The sequence below is a fragment of the Pteropus alecto genome, unplaced genomic scaffold (assembly GCF_000325575.1).
Source record: "Pteropus alecto unplaced genomic scaffold, ASM32557v1 scaffold8, whole genome shotgun sequence".
NCBI classification, from domain to species: domain Eukaryota; kingdom Metazoa; phylum Chordata; class Mammalia; order Chiroptera; family Pteropodidae; genus Pteropus; species Pteropus alecto.
The window spans coordinates 338529-364329 of record NW_006494609.1 but is presented as its reverse complement, the minus strand read 5'-3'; the positions used below and the strand labels follow the sequence as shown (position 1 = coordinate 364329).

At 33.3% G+C, this 25801-nt stretch overlaps 1 protein-coding gene, 1 non-coding gene and 2 pseudogenes across 7 annotated transcripts in view; 2 read left to right on the top strand and 2 right to left on the bottom strand.

The window, feature by feature from the left end:
- The window catches only part of PCNX1 (pecanex homolog 1), a 132119-nt gene that overhangs the window by 20416 nt on the left and 85902 nt on the right, over positions 1–25801 (bottom strand). For all 6 annotated transcript variants that reach the window (XM_006925413.3, XM_015599644.2, XM_025042085.1 and 3 more), the window contains 12 exons: positions 24032–24123; positions 20947–21056; positions 20441–20546; positions 18238–18330; positions 15769–15919; positions 14933–15074; positions 14078–14255; positions 11523–11631; positions 10667–10796; positions 7947–8005; positions 5984–6199; positions 352–605 (listed from right to left, as the gene is read on the bottom strand). In XM_006925413.3, the coding sequence (XP_006925475.1) occupies positions 352–605; positions 5984–6199; positions 7947–8005; positions 10667–10796; positions 11523–11631; positions 14078–14255; positions 14933–15074; positions 15769–15919; positions 18238–18330; positions 20441–20546; positions 20947–21056; positions 24032–24123 (1640 nt within the window). The remainder of the gene's footprint in view (positions 1–351; positions 606–5983; positions 6200–7946; positions 8006–10666; positions 10797–11522; positions 11632–14077; positions 14256–14932; positions 15075–15768; positions 15920–18237; positions 18331–20440; positions 20547–20946; positions 21057–24031; positions 24124–25801) is intronic.
- Positions 19966–20084, top strand: LOC112473823 (annotated as a pseudogene).
- Positions 22970–24018, top strand: LOC112473650 (annotated as a pseudogene).
- On the bottom strand, positions 23512–23617 carry LOC112473909. Its single transcript, XR_003044199.1, has one exon. It is a non-coding gene; the product is annotated as a U6 spliceosomal RNA (small nuclear RNA).

Here is a 25801-nt window from a genome sequence, read left to right as displayed (position 1 = left end):
TTGCTAGTTAGAAGGCTTTGGGCAAGTACACTTCTGATTCTTAACTTGTTTATCTGTAATATTCCTTTAGAAAATTAGGTAAGATGCACGTTTGTGTATGTATGCATGCATGTGTAAATTCCTTAGCACTGTGCCTACAACATATGAGTTACAAATAGCAGCTATTAATATTAATGAACAAATGGAATAAGTTTCACTAAAGAATGAAACAGCAAGACCTTTGTAGATAAAACTATATTGGAAACTAGAGAATTTAAATCACTACACACAAGCAAAGCACATGTTAAAAAAAAAGTCTCTTCTCTATGGAGAGCCTCTGATTATTAGATCTAAATAGACATACACCCTTACCTTAACATAGTAAGTGGTGAGTACTTTCCGAAGATCAAAGACTTGAAGCATAGAAGCAGCACTATTGTCAGTGATGCTATAGCCCTCCAGAATATACTTGGTGACTATGACTTCCCAAGCTAGCCAGCGCTGGCCAAACGCAGCGTTAAATGAAAGCACATGGGGAATGTGGCCAGGTTCACAACAGCAAAACCCTTCATCCTCCTCAACACCTTCAGTGATGGCCTCCACTTCTCGCTGTTGACAGTAAGTTCCTTAAAGAGAGAGAGAGAGAGACGCCACTTACAAAGGGGGGAGAAACAAAGTGGAAAAATAAATGCTTTAGAGTCACAAGAAATGTAGAAAAAAGATACACATTATAGCATATGGAAGTATGTGACTGATTTGCCTTAGAATGCTCACTAACAAACTGCGGCAAGCTCCAGAAACCAAACATATTGTGCGTTCATCCCCTGCAGAAATGCAGTGTGCATTACTGCATTCAAGGTTCTAAGAATCTCTTTAATTTTGATTTATCAATTTCCAAACTTTTCAAATTTGGCTTTGCAACTGCATTCATATCAAATGAAGACCAAATGAGTAAAGGTACATTTCATGTAGGTTTGAGTTAATTCTGAAAAAGAGTGGAATGAAAAATGAATTGTCCCAGGGCACCCAATAGACATGCAAAACTCAAAGAGAATCTGAGCTCTGCTTACCAGTATCATGTCAGTGCTGCCAGCAGATATATTACATACATCCTGCTTATATGGCTATATAACCTGGAATAGTCCATTATAATTTAATATTAAATACATAATTACATTTTTTTCTGTTGCCAATTCCAACAATAATTGGATAAGATTATATAATTGGCATTTGAGGTTTATGTGATGATAACGTTTCAAATAGATATGAACTCTGATTACTCTGCACTAGCAAACAATTCTTTGAAGTTATATTCTTTTATGCAAGATACTTATCAAACAGGCATTCTTTGCATTAGTGTTACTGAAGTAAAAATACAATATCAGATTAAATATAGAATTAGACCCATGGCAATCTAGAGCTAGCAAAATATCATCAATCACATTAATGTTAATTTTTATTTTGTTCTGTAGTCTTGCTTCCATTTAATTTGTAAATTCTCTATATTACGTAAGGACTATGAAGTGATTACACTTAATTTCATAAAGGCACATATTAAAGTTAATTATAATAAAAATAATTTAAGTGGGACTATACATTTTTTTTTCCTTTAAAGAGAATATATACACCATCCATGTTTAAAACATACTGCTTTGAGAGAAAAAGATGCCACAAAACCTAGCCCCACTTTGTGATGGTGGTGGCATAATGAAAGATAAGGCTGAGGAGGCAAGCTTGGCCAGGCTAATGATCTGGACTGGTTAGTACTCCAGAACCCTCAACAATTCTATTATTTCATTTTCTAGTTTAATTACATTTCCAAAACAATGTTACAGTGGTGACAAGAAAAATCCTGTCTTGAACCTAACATTAATAGGAATGCCTGCTGTGGTTGACAGTTACACATGATACTAACTATATATATATACACAGACATTTTTTCCCCCAGAATAAAGATGTATGTAATCTTATAAAGTACTTTTCAAAGCAGTAATGGAAATGAAATTTAATCAAATGTCTTCTGGAATCTTTTGAGAGAATCATACTTTATTGTCTTTCTCCTGTGACCTATTAAAAGAAGATGAAGTCTCTTAATTTGATTCTTCTCAGTACTTAATTTCAAAAATGGAAAAATGGTTAAATTAGTGAGGGGTACTTTAAAAAAGCAGTGCTGGTTTTTGCTTACTTTGGGTTCTAAGGATTTCTGCATCTATTGTCATAAGTGAATTAAACTAGTTACTTTTTGGTCAGCTTAGTCATATTTCGACATCGATATTACACTGGTTTTGTAAAAAGCCTTGAGAAATTTTCCTTCTTTATCCATGTGCTAGAACAGAGTAGAGAGGGCAGAAGAATTATTCAATTTCTAGAAGAAACTTTATGAGCCTGGGTTTTTTAAACTGTAGCATGACATTGGATCTATTCCTCAGGTTTTATAGTTTATTCCTTCATTTTATTCATTTTGTCTTCTTTCTGAGAAGTCAGTCAAAGGTTTTTAAGTGAAGGAAATAACATAATGAGAGCTATATTTTGTGTAGATCATTTTGTTAGGAGTATACAGACAAGAGATGTGGCAAGAGGGAACTGGGAGGTTTTGACACTTAGGACAAAATGAGGTCCCTGTTCAGAGTAGTAGAATACAGTGAGTAGGGCAACTGCATTAATGCAGGATACTTTTACTCCACCAAACAAACACCATAAATATTTTCTACCACAACATACCCTAGTAATACATTTTGCTTCAAAACTGAAGTCAACAATAAGCACAGGAATTGATATTAATAACTGAAAAAAGAATTTGAGACTTGGAAAGGGATTAAAGAATAAATCTATGAGGATCTATTGACAATTAGTTACATCTTTTGGGCACTTCATAGTGAATACGACTGGTAAAAATAAATAAGCAAAACTAACAATTATGAAAACTAGACATGTTAAAATTAATTTGAGTGAAAACTGAAAGAAATCCAAGTAGCATAAAATTTTGACCTATAAAGTTGACTTGGAAAACTGTAGTTGGTAGAAGTAACATTTACAATTAGAAAAAGTTAACACGGTAGAAGCCGTAATCATAAAATTTTGATAGACAAAAAACTAATTGATAACTCTTTGACATAAACTTAAATGGAAAAGAATCTTGAGATTATCAGCAAAGTAAAAATGAAAATGAAATAAATATGAAGGGGTTTAACCAAGACCTACTGGAAACTGATCAAAAAAATTGTTTAAATATCACTTGAAATTCAGCATCCACTACAAGAGACAATAAGATCAAAGGAATTAAACTGGTTTAATGGCATATACCCCAGAAAATACATCAAAATGCTGAGCAGATCCAAATGTCTGCCTGACAAAATACTGACATTCTTGATTAATATTTTTAGGAATAGGAGGTAGACAAGACAGAGGCTAACACTGTGACAGAAAGAAAATAACCAATGATCAAGAAAACATTTGAGCAAGAGTATAATCATACCTCATGAGAGTTCTGGAATAAAGAGAAAAAGAGAAAAAGCTATGTACTTACATTATTTACTCACTCTACAAAATTAACTAATTATGTATTATATGCTAACTGCTGTGGTAGGTACTGGATAAACAATGATGAACGAAGTAGATATGATTCCTGCCCTGGAGAAGCTTATAATATACAGCAAAGATATACAAAATAGCCCTTGGGCCAAACCCAAGCCAAAGGTGGTTTTTACATTTTTTAAAGGGTTGTTTAAAAGAAAAGTCAAAGAAGAATATGCAACAGTGAATGTGCATAGGCCCCAAAGTCTACACTATTTACTATCTGGCTCTTTACAAAAAAGTTTTCCAACTCCCAGGCTATAAAATAAACTTTAAACAAATAAACACAAATAAATATAATATTACAACTATGCTAAGCACTAAGGTGGTAAAAACAGAGTATATGAGAGAGAATCATGTTGGACAGGCTTCTCTGAGAGACTGACATTTAGACTAATACTTAAAGATAATTAAGGAATTAGCCAGATGGAAGATCGGTGGAAGGAAGGAAGATGGTTGGTACTTCCTAGGCAAGGAGAAGGGCAATAAGGGGTCCTTAATAACGAATTTAGCACAGCTAAGGCTCTATAAGGAAGGCTAGAGCAAGACTGAGTGAGGAGAATGGTATAAACCGAGGCTGGAGAAACTGGCAGAGGCCAGAGCATGTGGTGTTGCATGTGGTGGGCATGTCAAGGAGTTTGAATTTTATTTTAAATGCAAGAGGAAGCTACTGAAAAATCTGAGCATGGAAGGGACATTGATCAAATCTGCCTTAAAAAAATCACTATAACTGAGTGAAGAATTACAGGTACCCCTTGTTATCCAAATCCAGCACAAGTTCAGATAGTAAGAGGTATTGTGTTCTCAAACTGGTTTGATTTGAATTTTATTTGGCAAATGAGAGTCTGGATGGCAAAGGACTTAGCCAAAATTCTATTTCATTTTTTATTTTATTTTTATTTTTCAATTACAACTGACATTCAATATTTAAAATTTTATTTGAATCTACTTGGTACCAGAGAAAGTTGAGAGAGTGAAAATTTGGATCAATTTTTGATTTGGAGAATATCAACATGGTGGAATGAACAGATAATAAGAAGGACCCCTTCCAATTCAAACAACAGATAAAATAGCCTCCCCATACTCATCTGTATAAATAAAGTTAAATTAAAATTAAAAAAGCAAAGGTGAAATCTTCAGGTGCCAACAATTTAAAAAGAAGTTCAAGTCATAGCAGTGGTTAAGTGTAGTGGTGAGAGGATGCTGACTTTTGGATGAGTCTAATTGGATTAATTTTGAACAGTAATGGGCAAGACTTTAAAAAAGATAGAATTAAGGTCCTGTGCTCCTGATGGAGAAACAGAAAGAAACCATAAGACAAGAAGAGGCCATTCTGGGAAAGTGGCGGGGGCAGGGAGAAAATGGATTACAAATGAATAACAAACAAACATTTACTGCCTTATCTGAGTGTCCCATAAGTAAAATTCATTTCCAGTGAACAGAATAACTTTAGAGAAGCACTTGGACCATTAACAAAAGATATTACATAATATTTGTTATGTGATTCAACATCAGGGTGAAAATAAAGCTAGAGGTTATAGGTCTGATTGTATCGTCTTTCTAGTCAAATGCTTTCTAATTTCCTATTTCAGGTTAAAAACACACAAGGCACTTTTTAGAATAGATCAAAACAGTTTGGATGCTCTAAAAACTCTCAAGTCCAAACGTTCCCTAGCATGGAAAGATATGCATTAACAGGACTTTCTTCAATTCCTATAAAACAAGTATCTATTCATGCTCATAAGATATTCAACTTATAGCAGTCGATAACATTAAACTGATATGTTTTTGATGCATGATTTTCTGTGTAGAAATAGCTTCATTTGTCTTATACAAAACTGTTGAGGTCTGGTGGGGAAAAAGGAAGTAACTGCTTAATGGATGGGGGTCTTATTTTGGGGTGATAAAAATGCTTTGGAACTAGACAGTGGTGGCTGAGTAATATTGTGAATGTACTAAATACCACTATTTGCTCACTTTAAAATAGTTAATTTGATGTTATGTCAATTTCGCCTCAATTAAAAAAAAACTGTTGAGGAAAAAAGGCATGTTATCTATAAGAAAGTAACTTGGTTAGCTACTCTCTGTCTCACACACAAACACGACATTCTATTCTGCCAGCTATCTAAAAGATATACGCATTGGTCACAAAAAGAGACTCTCAAGAGAAAAAGCACCGATCAACAAAAATTCAATGACATCAGGTAAACGAGCCAATTATATACTAATGATTCTATTTTTACACATATAGTATTGTATAGTATATCATAAAAATGATTCTTTGAATGTAAAATTTTAGGGAAAAAATCTAGTACTCTTCAACAACTTTTCTCATTCAACAATTCCAAAGACTAAGGATTAAATTTTATGATAACTTTTGATTTGAGATGTCACAGGAATACGTTCTAGAAACAAAAGGTGAATGTCTTACCTCGGAATTCAAGTCCCCGCAGCTGAAAAGTGACCAGCCCATTGCCGATCTCTATAAGGTGTACTAATGCGTTGAGATAGTCAGAGGCAAGAATGAAACAGTCCCCTGTACTGTAGTTTCCCCACCGTCCTAGAAGCAAATCACCACAGAGACTGTGTTGTAGTGATCTGGTTAAATGTTCATAAAAGATGGAATTCAGATTGTTGTCATCTGATCCTACAAGAAGAAATTGTTTTAAATGTTAAATTGTATCCTGTTCTCTTTATATTGACAAACAAGATTGTTAAAAATATTATAACTAATTTCCGCTTAGGTTAGTATCTACATTTTTTGAAATGGAAAATAATATTTAGACCCTTACGATTTCTACATAAAAATGAAACACAAGGTAATGGAAAAGGTTTAAGAATTTAGTTAGAAGTCACAGGACCTCTCTGAATCTCTGGTTCTTAATCATAAAATGTGGCAATTGGATTAGATGAAATCTAAGGTCTTTTTCACTTTTTATATAGTCCATGATCTTTTCTATCACTACTCAATGAACTATGCCTTATAATTAAAACCATGCAGGAAAACGTAAAAAGATAAAAGAAATTCAGAACTAGAACAAAAAGACATACTGATAAAGTGTGTAAAGTAATACAAAATTTGAACAAACAAGGCAATCCAAAACAAAGAGAAGTTGGTCATTCAAAAAAAAAAAAAAACAAACCCATACATTAAGAGGGTTAAAACTAACTTACTAAACTGTATATACAGAAACAGCAGCAAAGAATCTACAAAATTTATTACAGTCACCCTTTAAGAAAAAATTAGGATAAAACGTTACCCAATAAATGAAACAACCATCTTCAGAAGTAACTCATGCAGAGCAATAACCTGTCAATGGGTACTCTAAGTATAGTACTAGAGAATGGCAAAATATACAAAGCTTAATAATTATTTTAAACTCAGCCTAACTAAATAATAGAATAATGAAAGGAGAACTGTAGACTCTAACTTCAAGAAAATGGTCCTGTCTAATATTATGTCTGCCCATTACAAAGTGTGCATATTAATTTGGGACACGGCCTTTTTGATACGCAGGATGGTACCATCAGCATCATAACCTTTATGAGGACACACTAGAGCTGAGATGGTTGTTTTATTTACCAGAACATGATAATGCAGTAATTAATATTAAGTAACTAGTTCTTTTTAATCCAATTTTATAATTATGAATCAATCTGATTACTGTAATTTAGTTTCTCAAGTAGAGCATTTGAAGGAATCTGTGAGTCAAATGAATAAAAATATTCTAGTTTATGTGAGAGTAACACTTCTTTTAGTAAATAAATACACTGGAATTCTGGTTGATACATTAATCTCTTATGACTGGGGCGGTGATATTCACCCTCTCTGTGTCAGATTACTAATAGATGGGCCGACAAAAGGATGTTTCCCAAACAACAAAACTAAGAACCAGACTTAAATAATGGTACCATCACCAAAATGCTACCCACTGAAGCCCTATGTTGAGTGGCTATTTGGCCCCCCTACATGACATCTCTATATATCATAAACTAAATGAAATTAATATTTACCTAAATATTCAGGGAACAGGGGAGGCAACACATTAATTAAACACATATTTGTTGGATTGCATACTCTTCAATATACATAACAGTTTTATGTTAACGGTGTTCTACTTTTTAACCTATGTAAGTACAATTTCTGAATGGCATTTTTTATTCCTATCAGCATTCTTAAAACACATTTTATAAAAGATGGGTATATAAATTGTAGAAACTAATTTACATATATTTTGCTAAAGTAAAACAAAATAAAGCAAAGGATATTTGATTTTAAAAAAAATATCATTTGGAACCCACAGAAGATTCTAAACAAGCTGGCAGTAAAGTACTGTATACATATGTAACAAATTCCTAAGATTTGCTTCTTTACTCACAAATAGAGCTATTACCTGGATTTCTATCAAGCTGGGAAGCCAATCTGGTATTAGAATGATCCACTCGTTTTGTGCTAAAGGTAGCAAAATAAAACATTTTAGTAACCTTTTTCATATTTAAAAAATGCCTAATGTCTAAAAAGGAGAAAACTATAAATACAGATGAAATACATATGATCACTTTATGAATATCTCTGAGAAGAATCTATGAATAGTGTATAGATAAAACTCTGCAGTGGCACCTTAGGGGTAAGGCTTTTTACTCTCCCACACCCATCATTCACAAGCACAGCAGTTATTTCCTAACTAGTGTTTCACTGAACAGTGTGTAGAGACATTAATAAGTTTAATGTAAAAAAATGGATCAGGATGAAAAAAATTCATACTGTATACAGTTCTTAAAAATACGCAGTACACAAAACATTCTTTCCAAGCATAGCTATTAATTTCCAGTGGCACAGTACTCTTTGCAACGGCGATTTTCCCAAAACGTGGTCCACAGAGCCTGAAGTATGGGACTCAAGACTCTCCCAGGGAGTTTTCCAGGTCAAAACTATTTTCATAACACTGAGCTGTTATTTGCTTTTTTCTACTGTGTTGACAATTGCACTAATGGTGCAAAAGCAATGGTGGGTATTGACTGATGGTGCTTTAACATGAATGAAGGCAGGGACACCAAACTGCCACACATCCAAGAGGCAAAAACAATAACTAAAAATTCAAGTTTCACTTTAAAATGTCCTTAATGAAGCAATAAAAATATTAATTTTATTAAACTACGAACCCTCAGTATAGGCCTTTTTAATCTTCTGTGTGGCAAAATACACATAAAGCAATTCTACTCTATTCTTAAGCAGGATCATCGTCTCAAGGAAAAGCTTTTTGCAACTGTTTGATTTACAAGCTACACTAGCTACTTTTTTTTTTTCCCACAGAATACCATTTTTACTTGAATGGCTGACAGATAAGCTATGATTATTCAAACTTGAGTATTTGACAAACATTTCTCAAAAATGAAGAAAGTAAGTTTGTCATTTCAAGGAAAACAACTAATAATGGTATCTGTTGGCAATAGTAAAATTTGTGTTTTCAAGCAAAAATTAGAAGTTTGGAAAATTTATATCTATCATCATGAGCTTGATAGCTTCCCAATACTCAGTTTTCTTTTCAGCTTGGTGGTGATATGAATGAATACACTTTAAAAAATATTTTATAATGAAATGTGCCAAAATTGGAAGATCTACATTACTCAGCGAACCAATATTTTCTAAATGACTGATTATGCACGGGTAAAAAGATCCAGCCAAAGCATAAGACATATCAGTAAATTTTGATGTAACACAGTTCCAGATACTAATGGACATGGTTTTAGATTCTTTAGGAAATAACCATTTGTTGACTTTGAGTGAACAATCAAAGAAGAATATACACGATTGTCTAAAAGGCTATTAAAATACTTTCTTTTATAAACTATGTCTGTTTAAAGACAGAGTTTCTTCATATACTTCAACCAAAACAACATACTGCAACAACAGATCAAATGAATGCAGAAGTGGACATGAGAATCCAGCTGTCTTTTATGAAGCTAGATATTAAAGAGATTTATAAAATAATGACACTATTCTGATATTTTTTGACAGGATGGAAAATATAGTTATTTTCATTACAAAAATGTTATTTTTGTTAACACATAATGGGTTTATTACTTTAAAATTGATTAATAAACACTTAAAATTTTTGAGTTTTGATTTCTAATACAGTAAATATTAGTAGATAAAACCCATATTAACAAAAACTCTTTGGAGACTTCAATAACTGTTAAGATTGTATAAAGTTCTGAGACCAAAAAGTTTAAAAACTGCTGCCCAGAAGATGGCCCAGAAGAATAGGAGATAACACTAAAATTCACCAAAAAAGGAAATACCATGTGTAGTTTGACAAAAGACCAGAGTAAAAGTTTAAAATCCACAAGCCAGTTTGCTGTTTAAAAGGTGAGACTACCATTTTTACCTGTTATGTATCAATGTGTCAAAGTATAAAGAAAAAAACAGTCATGGAACTAGCCAATAGGATCATAAATTAGTACAAGCTCTTTTTGAATCAATATGTTAATATATGTTAAAACCTTTTAAAATGTTTAAGCTCTATAACTCAGTAAGTCCCCTTTTAGATATTCTTTCTTAAAGTAAAAGAAATTTGGAAAGATTATATACAAGCATAGTTAGTATTAGGCTTCAGATTAAACAGCCTAAGGAACCAAGCCTAAATGAAGAAAACACTTTATGTACAAAGATGGTTACTGACAACTTATCCTCATGAAAAACCAGAAATAACCTATAAAAAATTTAGCTCTAGAAACAGCTGTTTCTAAGACAACTGCGAGATAACTATGACTGTTATAATGACATAACATTGTATAGCATAAACTTTCAGAGTATTATTGAAAACAATTCTAAGAAAAGGCACTAAAAGAAAAAAGAGAAAAATGAGAATATCCAACTAGAATTATGTTTTAAAAAGTCTTATAAATACAATAAAAGGTAGAGAAATAAAGAGTATTATACTATGATTCTTCTAATTTTATATAATTTTGAAACTGAGTATTTATAAAATTTTAGCAAAATTTTTTAACACAAAAAACTGTTAACTCTGGATTACTTATAATAATGCTGTTGATAGTTTTTCCTAATTAAAGAAAGATAAGAATTGGCTTTCAAATATTTTATTTTACTCACTTATAGTCTCTCTCCCAGAATTTCACAGGTCGAACATATGAAGTGATGAATATTGCACTTCCCAGAAAGGGGTTTAGTGGCGTAGAAAAGAAGGCTGATACAACAGCCTGAACAAACAACATGGCTGAATCTATGGAAAAACTGGTTAAGGACCTTAACATTCAACTGAGCACACACATGCACACTAACGGGCACGCTCACACACACACACACACACACACACAAATACATCTCACAAACACATTGCAATTACAGAAACTAGAAAAATAAGGCTCATCAGAGAAATACAGAAAAAGGGTGCTACTGGACAGTATAATGGGGTAGAAGTGAAAAGACATAGCTAGAAAGTACAGCCTGGCATGAGGCTTTGAAGGGAGATAAATAAATATTTGCTAACATGTATCTGATAAAAGTCTATATATTACTTTTGGGAAGAGATGCTTGGATTTAATTTTCCAGAAGATAAAACTATAATTTACAGATACAAAAAGTCTGCATTTCAACATGTACGTGGTCGTTAACTTTTACTTAGAAAGTATTTTTAAGAAATAATGACGATAGATTTTGGACATAAAGTTTAATAACAATTTAAAATTTTACTTAATTATAAAAATTAGTTTTACATAATTATAAAACTTATACTTTTCTCATGTTCAGATGATCTGTGGGCCACAGATGTTAATACAAGTTAAACAATCAAAATGAGGAGAGGTGTGGACTCAAAGGACTGAGAACTTTTGATAATTTATCACATAATAACCTATATTCAATGCCTGTGAAAGGTTATGCCTATAAACCAACATTCTTATCAAGGATATGACTGCCCTTTCTTATAAAACTTTTATTAGAAGGATACGGGGCACTGCAAAGGGCTGAGCAAAAGCATGGAAAGCAGAACCCCATGTAATTTGCCATGGGGCAATGTAAGTATACACAAACTGCAATTTATAAAGGAGTTCCCAAAGCTGTAGGAGGAAAAAAAAATCAGTAAAAATGTTATCAGATATTTGAAAAGAAAATTAAAGACCTCTAAAATGTATTTTCTATCTAATGGGGAAATGGCACTGAAATTATTTGCAATTTGCATGAAAGGAAAAGACATATCAACTGCCAAAACACAATATATTTTTAAGGAAAGACAGCTAGCTGATTTATAGATTGGTTTCTTCTGTTTAAAAAATTCTATTGGTTATGTTACCACTACAAGCAAAACAAAGAAAGGTAGGAAATCTAGATGTCTGTAAAGCTTAATATACATATATTTTGATTTAAGATATTTCCCTCAAATTTCTGTGCTTTGGAAACTGAGTTAAATGCAATGTCAAGAGGAATTTGAAAGCAGCCAGGGAGGGCTAACGCTGTAATATAGTTGTCACTCCCTGGTTGCCTAAAAATTTAGTAGTGTATATTAGGCATCTGTTCATAATCTCAATTGTTATTGTCAATGGAAACAAAATACACTTTTAAATCTTATTTAAAGTAGGATCTGTTCTGTTGAACATGTCTTCAACACTGAAACAGAATTGTTGAATTTGCCCAACTGCCTCTGCATACCAGGCAGTGCAAGGTCCAATTCTCAAAACAGATCACGGAATCTTCAAAGCAAGACATTCTGACTAATCAGGTGCCATGATTCATGTACTAAACACCTCATATTTAAATCACTTGGCTGATTTACAATTAACCTGCTTAAGTTCCTTTTTAAAACAGAAGTCACAACTTCAATCAATTAGAAAATGCAGATGAACTCTTGCATTCTTTGTTATGATGCAGAATTATGCTGGCAATCCTCATACTCATGTGATCAGGATGACAGGAAGTAAAAGCAGGATGTATATTATCAAGATGCCATTATGACTGCTTAAAAGCAGTGATCCAAAAAACTTCAGTCTAAATGTGGAACAGACTGTACTCAAATTTTGACTGTAATATTGAAGAACAAATACTATATAATTACATAGGTAAGTGGTTAGTGGGTAAACATTTTTATATACACTGAGTAATTTTTTCTTAAAAGGTTATTAAATCAATGGTGTATCTTACAATGGTATCTTAAAAAATCTAAAGAGATCCCTTGACTATTACTTCCTGATTATCACTGTTAAGTTCTATCAAGTAACTATATAAAATGCAAACTCCTTAAGGCAGAGCTTTCTCTGATTTGTTCAGCGATGTAGCCTAAGCATCTCACACAGTTCTGGAATGTGGTTTGCTCTCAAAAACAGTTTGCTGAACAAATGAAAGCATTAAATAAAAAATCCAAATTAATTTGAGGAAAGTGTAGTGACTCAAGAATTTAGTTTATATTTTACTGCAACTTTCACTTTTTTCTAACCAGTATAATAAGATGTAATTTCCAATCTAGATATTTAAGTTTGTAAGACACCACATGCTTCTCTAGAAACAATTTTCTGATAAACTTTCCAGTTTTCTCCTTTGGTTAACCATGCTCATTAGAAGAAGAAATAAATGATAAAAATGCATACAAATTAGAGGTTAGACAAATATAATATTCTAATACTTCAGAGGTTATTTTTCACAATTTTAGCACAATATTTTGAAATTGACCATCACTAAAATCTTGCTCAGATTAATGGTTTTCCATTGGTTTCCATCCTAGGTCAGATCTCTATAACATCTAAATTACTGTCACAATCTCTTAAACTGTTCTTCATACCTTTAGGTTCTCTCTTCCCCAATTCATCCCAAATGTGGCTGACCAGGCTAACTTTCCTAAAATTGGGCTTTCATTGTATTTTGTAGCTGCTCATATGCTTCAGCTCTGTTACCTATCAAATGGGATAATATATGTCAAAGTCCTTTGTATGTGGCCAGTGTTAACATGAAATCTAAACTCTATTTTAATTTACAAATAATCTGCACAACCTATTTCATTTAGAAAGGTAGTGTGGTTCAGCAAAAAAGATTCTTGGGATGGAAGGCAGATGACCCAGATTTCACCATCAAACTAACTTCTAATTGCTCCCACATGTCTTTGCTATCCTTCGTCTCTTATCATCTTCGATCAGCTACCAGGTTATTTCCTCCCTTGGTCTATCCGCCAGCACACAGCCCAGTACCACGTCTATTTCTAAAATTATTCAAAACCGCAACCCCTTTCTGAAGATCCTATATGTTTAAAAATATGTACTTTTAGTGTTTCTCAAATTTTTCCATATAACTTAATCTTATTATCTTCTTAGCTATAGCAAGAAATATGTCTTTTATGGATCACAGTCACTAGCATTGTTGAGGGGTTCTAATATGCTCCTAAATAACTAGTTGAGTGAAAAAAAAATTACTTAAAAGAAAATAAAGCAAATGAAATGCAAAGATAATCTTCACTAAATAGTATATTACTTAAGGAGATACTTTTTACAGAGAGGGACATTACTTTCAGTGATAAATTACCTTGTTGAAGAGTATGGACATGAAGAAGAGATCCAATAGCATGGTCTCTGAAAAAGCTTCATAGTCAATTTTGAAAAAGAGCACAGTAAAGATGACTGTGACATATTGATATGTAGGGCTACTAAAAGAGGATCGTAGCAACTTCAGTCCAGCAATGGTGATCATTAAAGCACCTAATCTATAATAAAAAGAAAGTACAACTCATCAACCAATGACTGAAAACTTTAGAAACTATACTAACTTTAGAAAAATCACCATTTCATTTACTAAGTTTATAATATGTACATATATTAAATTTAAATTTTTAAAAATGATTTATATAGCTAAGTAAATCACATCCTATTATAAACTATCATAATATTCCCTTTTAATAATATGCATTATGATTCTTATCTTTTACATAAATGAGCATATTTACAAAATAAGTTAACAGTATTGTAATTTTGACATTTGATTCTCCAGTTTCTCAGTATTTCTATTGCTTTAACATTAATATCATTTAATACATAAAAAACATGTCCCCAGTCTAGTGGGTAAGCCTATATGATGATTATATCTGGTTTGGTTTATACAGTACATAAGAATAACCAATTCCCAAATTTACCATCTAAGATTAACCCTATTTAATAAGTGTCCTGTCATAAAATATGAATTGACAATGAGATGTCTGGAGTAGTGAAATGCAGGAGTAGAAAAAGATGTTAAGAAAAGGGGAGTCAAAATTTCACCTGAATTTATCTCACAGTGCCTTGGAGGTAAGAGACACTCAAAGCCTGTTACTTGATGAATAACTTAAGGCACTGCTTATGACTGCTCCCAACAGTCAAACTTAGATTACAGGAGAATTATACTTACTCTGTATCCAGTTTTTTTGGACTAGCAATTGTCTCTGCACTGCTACTAAGTTCATTGAGAACAATCAATGGATAGATGATATTCTTCTCCACAAAAAGAAGCCACACATGAAGTTTCTCAAACCACATCATAGTGGCAGCATCTAACAAGGAAATATAAGTCAAGAATACTATGTCATTTAATGTATAAAATAGTTTGGCAATGCAATGAAAAAGGAAAATCTTACAACTCAAATTCAGCTCTACAATAAATACATAATGTAAGAAATCTAGTACTTCGATCAATTGTTAACTTTTGTGATTTCTGAGACATATCCAATTTTGCAACTTAGATTGACTTAAATGTAGATGAATTTCATTTTAAACTTTAATTCTTAAAACCTCAGTTTTTAAGCATAACTTTTTCTCACATGCCTGTAACTCTTATAGAAAAGGTTGCTGAAGATTATTAGACTGTCGCTTGCCCAAAAAAAGAAATAAGGTTTTAAAAATTAAAGTCTTAAGGAGAATTGGTTTGCCTACATATGGCAAAGAAAATTGAGGAAAAGGTTAGGGACTGGAAAGAAGTCACAAACATAGACAAAAGGATTCAGCAATGAGGTCTGTGAAGAACAATTTAAGTTTTATTCTGTGGAAAACTGGTATTGTAGTACTGATACTTATACTTCAGCTAAAATTAAAACATCTTGCAAAAGGTTTGACTCACACTGTAGCTTCAAACCTAAGTATAAGAAATACAAGCCAAAGTGTTAATTGATGATACTTATTTATCAGCTTTCGACAGAGTAAAAGAAAAAATCCATGGTATTAAAAAGAAGGTGATAATAAAATACTTACTTCGAACTTCGTATTGATTATACTCCACTGTCTTCAGCAGAGGGTGAGAGAAACAGTGCCACGGGAGCTGTTTTCTAACTTGAGGCAGCACGTAATGGGTTACAAAACCCACAAAGCCGACCAATGTATACAATACATACTTGAGAGCAGGCTAAAAGAAAAATAGAGAAAATTACGTGATTTTGAGACCCATAGGAAAACATCTAATTTGTCAGTTCAATTTTCCATTTGATTATGAAGAAGAGCAAAGTCAATTTTAGAATCAAAGAATTAAAACATCTGTCTACAGTTAACATTTCTACATTATGTAGTTTTTCTGATTAAGTCAGCTATGAAAGTTAGTGATTGCTCATGCATTACAGATATTTAAAAATGTGTTTACTACTTTCTTCGGTGTCTCACACTATCATATAATGAGAGGCAGGCCTGAGGTATATTGCATGCTACTGTAAAAATGTTCTATGTGACTTGCAGAGCAATGTATTAAATTATTTTAACTTGTAGAGATAAAGGACATGAGCTAAATAAAACGAGTCTGAGTGAAGAGCATATTAAGACAAGAAAAAGAAGGGTTTTTTTTCCACAAAAGAAAGTATTGAGTACTTTCTGTGTGCTCACTAAATGCATTAAAAAAGTGATCTTTTTTTCATGCCTCCACATAGTGTATATCATTAGAAGAGAGTTTTATGTGTGATTAAATTCACAAAAGAGGAAAAATCAAGTACCATCACTTCAAATATTCAAATTAAAAGTCATATATTCAGAAACTCTGGACACAGAGAGGCTCCCATCTGAGTCCTGAAGCCTCACTGGGCCTGACTTGGCTTGTGAGTGTTCAGGAATTAATAGTTCAAATTGGAAGAGAAGAAAAACAGGAAAAAATGTTAAATAAAATTAAATAATAGAATCTTTACTTCTGGTCAAATGTAATAATAGGGATTCACTCTTCCACAAGAAACAACCAAAACAGAATAAAATATGTGAACCATAAGGAAATGAATAGTGAACCCTGAGAGAGAAAAAACAGATGAGGTCAGTGTTAGGACTGCCCCAGTTTACTGCCTTGAGAGAGTTTCCAGGCTGCAGTGCAGGGAGGAAACCCACATGAGCCTGGACCCCCTGAGTTGGGAGCCTAGAGAGACAAAGGCAGCTAGAGTTCACCAGAGTAGACAGCACAGCAAAGAGAAAACTGCACAGAAACAGAAATCTGAAGATCTGCAGAGGGTTCCCCTCAGGTATTCAGGGGAATCTGCACAGTGTGTAAGGAAACTACACGAGACCAGGAAAAGAACTACAAGAAAGGATTAGAGAAGACAGTATCCGGCCCTCACAGAGGGTTAGGAATAGTGCCTGTTCCCACAGCCAGACTGGAAAAACTCAAGATTCACAGGGCACTGGCTAGAGTACTCAAAAGGTGTTGCCTCGGTAGGGGGAATATTGCCCCTGTACTAAAAACAGCCCTGGCTTCGCCTAACAAATAAATCTTAAAAGGAAGACTGAAAGGATCAAACTATTAACAAGTAACTTAACAGTGCTGAAAACTAAATTCAAGAATATTTCTAGAAATATAAAAATATCTAATACCCAACAAGGTAAAATTTATAATGCTTGGAATCCAATCAAAAATTACCAACATGCAAAGAATCAGAAAACTATCACCCATGAAGAGAAAAAAAAAAAATAACTAATCAAAACCAGCCCACAAGTGACAGAAGTAAGAATTAGGAGATAAGGACATTAAGAAAGTTAGAACTGAATTCTATACATTCAAAAAGTTAAGAGGCGTGGGAGATAAAAAAAAAAAGACTTAAACTTAAGATGAAAATTATAAATTCTGAGATGAAAAATACAATGGATGGGATTAATAGCAGATTATACATTATAGAAGGTTAGTGAACTTGAGGACACAGCAATGGAAAGCATTCAAAGTTAAATACACATACAAAAAGAATTAAAATAAAAAGAGCATTAGTGAACTATGGGACAGCTTTAAGAAGCCTAAGATATATGTAACTGGATGGAGTCCATGTATGTGGGGTGGGGGTAACAGAGCAGAAGAACAGAAAAAACATGTGAAGTAATAAAGGACAAAATTTTTCGAATTTGATGAAAATCAGACCAGAGAGTCAATGTAACTGAAGTACAAAAACATGAAGAAAACTATGCAAAGGCACATCATAATCAAACTGACATCATGTGGAAACAGGGATCTGCACAACAGAACGAAGAGCACTGAGAATAGTGATTACATGGCCTGCAGATAAGCAGGGCTGTACTGAGGAACAAAACCTGAGGGGCCTCACTAACACCTGGACCTGATTTAGATAATGAGGTTCTAGGCTTCCAGCTGTACTGGAACGAGACTTTGAGGAGTTCATGTATTTCAGCATTATGGACAAACATTCAAATCAGAAATCAGTCCAAACAAAGTTATTTTCTCTCAACCAAAAGAACTAAAGGATTCCTTACCTGCAATACTGTGAACACTGTGCTTACATGAATAGCAAAATACAGCACACCAATCACAATGCATACCACTAGGTCAGACTGTAAACGTTCACTCTGTGAAACAAAACAGAATCATCAAACAATGACACAAAATTTAAAAAATATATTTTCTTTATTCCTAGCTGGAAAAGTTTAAGAAAGAAATTTTCACTGATGCTATTTTTAGCACTTCTAGGTATTTCTTACACATGGTAATCAGGTACAAGTCTTAGTTTCTTCTTCAATTTCCTCATATCTCAGTTTGACACTGCAATACCAAGAAAACCAAACTAATGAATCTAGTGCCACATACAATATAAGATATCGTAACAAAGTCTTTTATAATGAAGCTGTGTTATTTTCCCTCCCATTGGCCTGTAAGTTTAACATTATGGAAAAAGGAAATGAGGTGCTTAAGTTCTGTATCATTCATAAGGCATATCCTTTTGGATAACAAACTTATATTTTCATTGGTATTTCGAAATGTTGAAACTGCATGCATATGTCCTATTTTACTTACTAGATTTTGGTTCTTTTAGTGGTTGTAGTAAAAACCAGAAACCTCTTGATATCTTTGGTTGTTGACTAACCCACAGATTTATACTTTAAGCTAGTTTTAGAAGTATCCTACTACATTTCACATGAAATATCATGGAAGCTAAAGTCATAAAAATTCTTTAAATTATATTTTGAGGCAGTTTTGTACTTCTCTAAGGTTTTCTAAAGACTACGTGAATAGCTCAAGTTCACAGAAGGTAAATATTGCGTCTAATTCAAGACTTATATAAGTTCAGTCTTTAACATATGAAAATAAGTCTAATAACTTAGAAGAATTTTATTTTATTCTATAAAGCACATGAATCTACAGAATTCATTTTTCAAATAATCACTAAAAAAATGCAGGCAACATTAAAATTCACTAAACTTAAAAAATTTTAAATGACCACATTTACTTAAGTATATTAAATTACCACAGGTTATCACTCTCTCCTTTAACTAGGAATCTCTCTCTCTCTCTTTCTCTCTCTCCAGACTACCCTTGAGAAATAAAACACACTAAAAGGCTAGCAGATGACTTACAAGGATACAGTTTTTATCAAGAGGAAAAACGTTAGGCAGACAGGTAGACATGAGCAACAGGGGAATGAAGGGCCAACCCAGAGACCTCCCTTAGGACCTCTCTGAAACACCTTTTTCACAGTTAAAGATTACCATTACATCCTGAAATATAAGGAAGTAGAAACCACAAAACTAACCACTGGTTTAGTCTGGTGACAAGCACCTGCGCATATACTGTTTGTTAGTACATGTCTTCTTTACCAAAGACTCATTATAGCAGTATTATAATATCATACATATGCCCAGAAGTTCATGAATTTAATTATAACAGACTGAATTCTGGGTAATCACATACCAGTAAACAAGGGGTTATATACAGCAAGGTGTCAATCAAAATGACCTCACATGCCAATCATCTAGCACCGCCCCTGTAACCACCCTTCAGAGACACAATATAAGGTACATTCCCAGAACCCTGCCGGGCTACAGCAATTTCTGGCATAGCCCATTTCTCTCTTGAAACATATTTTAACAAATCTCACTTTTCTTAAATTTCTCTGATCTATAATTGTTTACCACATTGACAGAAAGAACCGAACCCCCCTTGACATTCCCAGTGCGCTGGGAATGGTAACAAAAATAACAAAATCTAACTACAGCCATGCCACCCTGAACAAGCCTGATCCCGTCTGATCTTGGAAGCTAAGCAAGGTCAGGCCTGGTTAGTACTGGGATGGGAGACCAGGTAGGAAGACCAGGTGCTATAGGCGTTATTTAAAAATAAATAGATAAATAAATAAAGTAATACTCATCTTTCAAGTTCCAGTTTAAACTGAATAAAATTGAGAATTCTATAAACAATGAATTACTTAGTTTTACCTGACTTAAAAATGAATGTTCAACATACTGTTTTATGCAGAAACCAAGTCTGAGGAATGAGCATTGCTTATGTTAAAATTTTAAATAAAAGCAATCGACAATGTACAATACATAACTACATACAGTTATTATATATAGTTATACATTTCATCCAATTATTAAATGCCTTCAAAAAATGTTCATTATATAACATGATGAACTGTCTAAAATATAAGTCTTTTAAGTATTTTAAAAAGCTTAAACTTACAACAGAATTTCTAAGTTTTTCAGGCAGTGGATCTTTTACTTCAGACAGAGGGTCTTCTGGATTTTTCTCTTCTGTTTTTGGAAAAATCTTGGACTGCACCAAAGAGCTTTATATTTTTAAAATGGAGAAAATAATTAATAAAAAAATACATATCTAATCTGAAAGCTAGTATTTCAAATGGCCAAGTTTATGATAAAAAACTAAATGATCTAAGTATACTTAATCATTAACAAATGATAAATTCTGAAAAGTTTAAGATGTCATCAAATAAGCAAATAGTAAGAATGTTTATTAAACATAGCTTTAATATTTAGCAGAGAAAAAATTAACAAATACTTTCAGCTAATGTGATTAAAACGACCCAAATTTAATCTATTTTGAAACCCAATATAGATTAAGTCAATAGCATTTTCATATGCCATTGGGAAAACATCCCTTGGAAGTTAAATTTGAAAGAAATGTCAACTTATTTAAATTTCTTTAATTCAATAACAACTTTCACTTACAAAAGTACAGATGGATCACTGCTTTGTCGGCTGAGATGATAGGATACTGCAACTAACAAACCACAAAAAACGGAGAAAAGTACTGGAATATGTTGACCATCCCAAGAATCCTGTTGGAGGGAAAAAAAAGTATGACAGAACAATATTCTAATTTATAATCATATAATCCTTGGATGTCGGAATTTTGGAGAAAGATAACTAAATTCAATAAAAACTTTTTAGCTCTATTATTAACTGCTTTTTATTCCAGATAAATTTAGATTACTTTTTGATGAGCTAGACTCTAGCTTCTAGATCATCTTCAGATTTCTTTTGATTACTAAAGCTCTATTTATACACAAGGAATAATAAATACATTTGCTACTGATACATGCTGCTGCCAATTTCTTTCAGATTTAAAGAGTAAGCTTACAGTAAAATATGTTCTCTCTTTTGAAAAATAAAATAACTTGGTAAATTTTTTTATTTTCTATATAATAATGGAGTAGGAAAAGACAACACACGATACAAGACATTAAGCAAAATAAAATGTTAACATTTTGGTGTGCTACTTTTTTGATGCCTGTGTTATTCATATAATATGCATGCCATTATATTTTCTATAGTATTGAGCAGGCATTCGGTGTTTCCTGAATGAATAAACTGCATATTCTCAGAAATAATACAAAGGCTAGCTTCGAAGGCCAACCAAACATGTGGAAATGGCATTTCTCAGTGTCTTATCCTCACCCATTTCTCTTGTCAACCCACATTAGCAGTCTTTTTCTTGCTCTTCATTTTTGTTGATGAATTCCAAATCTATTAATCACTACCTCAAACCTCTCTAAATACAACTTCCTACTATGCATCTCTGGGTACCCCACAAATGTCAACAAATAAATGTGTCCAAAAGTACACAATCACATTCCTCACTAAACACAAAATTTCCAATTTTGTGCATTAATGTCACTATCTAACCAGTTATACAAACTTGACCCTAACCAGAAGTCATCTTGGAGCCTATTGTGGCTCTTTTCTCTTTATTTAGAGTTCCCAAATATATTCACTAAATCCAATTTTAATTAAGTCCCTCATAATTTCAAGATTGCAGCACAACAGTCTTCCTACTTCTGATCCTTCCTGCTTGTATTTCCATTTCCTTCACTCTGAGGGCCAAGTAATCTTTTTAAAATGCAATGCTGATCATTTCCTTGCCATACCTCAAATATTTTGAGTCTTCCATCTCCACCCCAACACATTCAGGATATAAGACAATTTTGATAGAAAGTAATTTTGATAATGATAAAAGACAAAATATTTTATAATCCAGCCTCTGCCTACCTTTCCAGCCTGACTGAAATCCATCTTTCCACATGTACCCAAACCTCTAGCAATTCCAAATTACCTGCTGCTTCCTACACACAACACACTTTCTTTACAACTTCCTGGCTCTTCCTCCCTTGTTTTAATTAACTAATTCCTATTTGTCCTTCAAATTTTGGTTAAAAAGCTACCACGTGGAAAATTATCATTAATCCTGTTAGGCTGAATAAGGTAATAATTTAACTGGTATATAACCAGTTCAAAACCTTCATCACCCTCTAGCGAAAGGGTTGTTTGACTTGTTAATCACAGTGGCACGTAAGCTAATAAAAATCAGGAAATAAATGGTGTTTAGCACAGTACTGGGTACACAGTAAGCAATCTATAAATGCTACTGAATAAATGAAACAAGGAAGGATGCTCTGAGTCACTTTTCACATTCTTTCAACCCTATCACTCACTGTCTTTCATTAATCATAAAAAATAATACCACCAGGGGTTAATGGTTGTTTACGAGAAATTTAAATTTCACTTGTTCAATTTGGTGACACTTTTTTTAAATGGAGCTAATAAGTGTAAATATATATGCCTTACCGTTAAAATATAAAGCTGAAACTTACTGGATTTCATTAACCAATGTCACCATAAAAAATAAAATAAAAATATAAAATTATAAAAAAAAATAAAATGGAGCTAATAAGGCTCATCCAGATCCTTCTAAACCATTAATAATGACATTCAGGTCTTTGCTGAGGGTCACACTGAGGTACGAGTTGCTTCAGGGGCATCTTTAGGAGTCAGCAACAGGGCAGAAGACATCAAGTCCAAAATCAAGAATTATCAGACTGCTCCTTTTGACAGCTGCTTCCCCAACCAGAAGCAGACAGGAACTGTTGGTAGAACTACCTGGACTTCCACTGCTGTGCGAAGGCAATGACCACTAAAGGGGATGATGTCTCCGTGTGTGAAGGGTACTGGCGTGCGTACAAGTCCCTCTGCCCCATATCCTGGGTATCAGCTTGGGATGACCACCAGGCAGAAGGCACATTTCCTGGAAAGATCTGAACTGGCTCCACTGCCCCCTCTCCTCTGTCTTCCATCCCTCTCTCAGGAAGGTGAGGGTGGACCTGGGTACATCCCACCCTGGGGTCCTGAATCATGGCTTAACTAATAATACATACTTGTTGGAAAAGTGAAAAAGAAAATAATGACATTTAATTTTAGTGCACTAATTTTTACTAGAATCGTTTTTTTTCCCCCCTAAAAAATATGGAATGCTTCACAAATTTGCATGTCATCCTTGCACAGGGCCACACTAATTTTCTCTGTGTTGTTCCAATTTTAGTATATGTGTTGTTGAAGCGAACACTAGAATGTATCTTAAATTGCAGTCTTTGAACTTTACTTTTATAAGTTTTAAAAAGTATTGATATGAACAGTAGGCATATATATTCTTAACTAGAAATCTAAAATTAATTTCATATTCTGTTATTACTATGTCCACCCCTATCCCACCTCTAGCCTGTTATTACTATGTCCAGCCTAATTTGTTTCTAATATTAACCTCTGATTATTTTATGGAAAAGGATTTTCTTTTTATAATGGTTAACTATGAAATTACTTTCCAATTAAAAGTAAAGAGCATGAGAATAATGTTCAACATAAAAGGATCGTGGAAATTCAAGGTAAAGTGACCAGGGAAGGGGGAAAAATTATCAGTCAATTTAAAACAATCCTCATATAGAAAAACAGCCCTAAAGACAAAACATAACGTACTGCTCACCTTTAAAGCGCCATAACACAATCCATACAGTAAGGCTACTGCTACAATGCTACAGATAAAACTGTAGAGTGCTGCAAGCAAGCTTGTAGTGGCTGGGCAGGAAAAGAAAAAAGAAATTAATATTTTATAAACACTTATTAAAAACATATATTAAAACGGCACTGAAAAGTATTTAAAATGGTATAATATCAACTAGAATTAAGTATTTTTTCATCTGATTTTTAAAAATTGAGTTACTTTAAAGTCTGTTGAAATGCACCATGAAGCTCTGAGTGAAGCTCTTCCTGGAGACAATGTGGGCTTCAATGTCAAGAATGCATCTGTCAAACACATTTAAATCGTGGCAATGTGGCCGGTGACAGCAAAATAAGCCACCAACGGAAGCAGCTGGCATCACGGCTCAGGTGATTATCCTGAACCATCCAGGCCAAATCAGTGCTAGACATGCAGCTGTGCTGGACTGTCACACAGCTCACACTGCTTGCAAATTTGCTGAACTGAAGAACACTGATTGTTGTTTTGGGAAAAAGCTACAAGGCGGCTCAAAATTTTTGAAATCTGGTAATGCTGCCATTATTGATATGACTCCTGGCAAGCCTATGTATGTTGAGAGCTTCTCTGACTATCGTCCTCTAGGCCGTTTTGCTTTTCATCACATGATATAGACAGTGCTATAGGTGTCATCAAAGCAGTGGACAAGAGGCTGGAACTGGCAAAGTCACCAAGTATGCCCATAAAGCTCTGAAGGCTAAATGAGTGTCACTCCCAATACCTGCCACCTCGGTCTTAATCAGTGGTAGAAGAATGGTCTCAGAACTGTCTGTCTCATTTGGCCATTTAAGTTTAATAGTAGAAGACTGGTTGATGATTGCAATGCATCGTAAAACCTTCAGAGGGAAAGAATGTTTTATGGACCATTTGGGGATTTTTTGTGGCAATTGTTATTAGGTTTGTGTGCCAATTGTTATTAGGTTTCAAAATCAACACTTTTTAATGGAAATGACTTGACCAAAAATCTATCACAGAATTTTGAGACCCATTAAAACAAAGTTTAATGAGAAAAAAAATTTGAGTTACTTCATCCAGTGCTTTTAAAAGATGATGAAAGAAAGAGTCATCTATTAGCCACAATTTTTGATACAAAATATATTCACCTTGTAAGTAATGAACATTTATACATGGCAGAAAAAGTCATGCCTATATTATGCTTCAAGAATGTACCTTATTATATTTACAAAAGTATGGGGAAAATGAAGCTTGCAAAGGCCTGAAAAGGAACTGGAGACATATTAAGTATTCACTGAAAGATATTAGCCTTTGTAAACAGAACTTGTATTACCTACAAAAGTAAATTTGTATTGAATTGTGTTAATTCTCACAAAAAAAATATAGATCTAATTACTAACAACAACAGAGATCCAATGGATTACTAGTTATAAGGAATAGGAGATGGCTAATACAGCTAGCTTTTATTTTTAAAATATGGATAATGGTTCCATAAAAGAAATATATAGGAAAGATTTCTCTTTAGGTGATATTAAAAAATTAGCTCCTTGTACAAGTCTATAAATTATGACAAAGCTCACTGTTATGAATAATATACATTGACCCTTCTCCATAGTATTTAGATTAATATAGCACCTATAATAGCCCCTAAATACTGAAACTGTCTTCTATCCATTAAGCCATGCTAAAGACCAGCCCAGTCTTAATTCACACCCCTTTGAAAAATTTTTCAAAGCATCAAAAATGCTCTAAAAGCATAGGAAA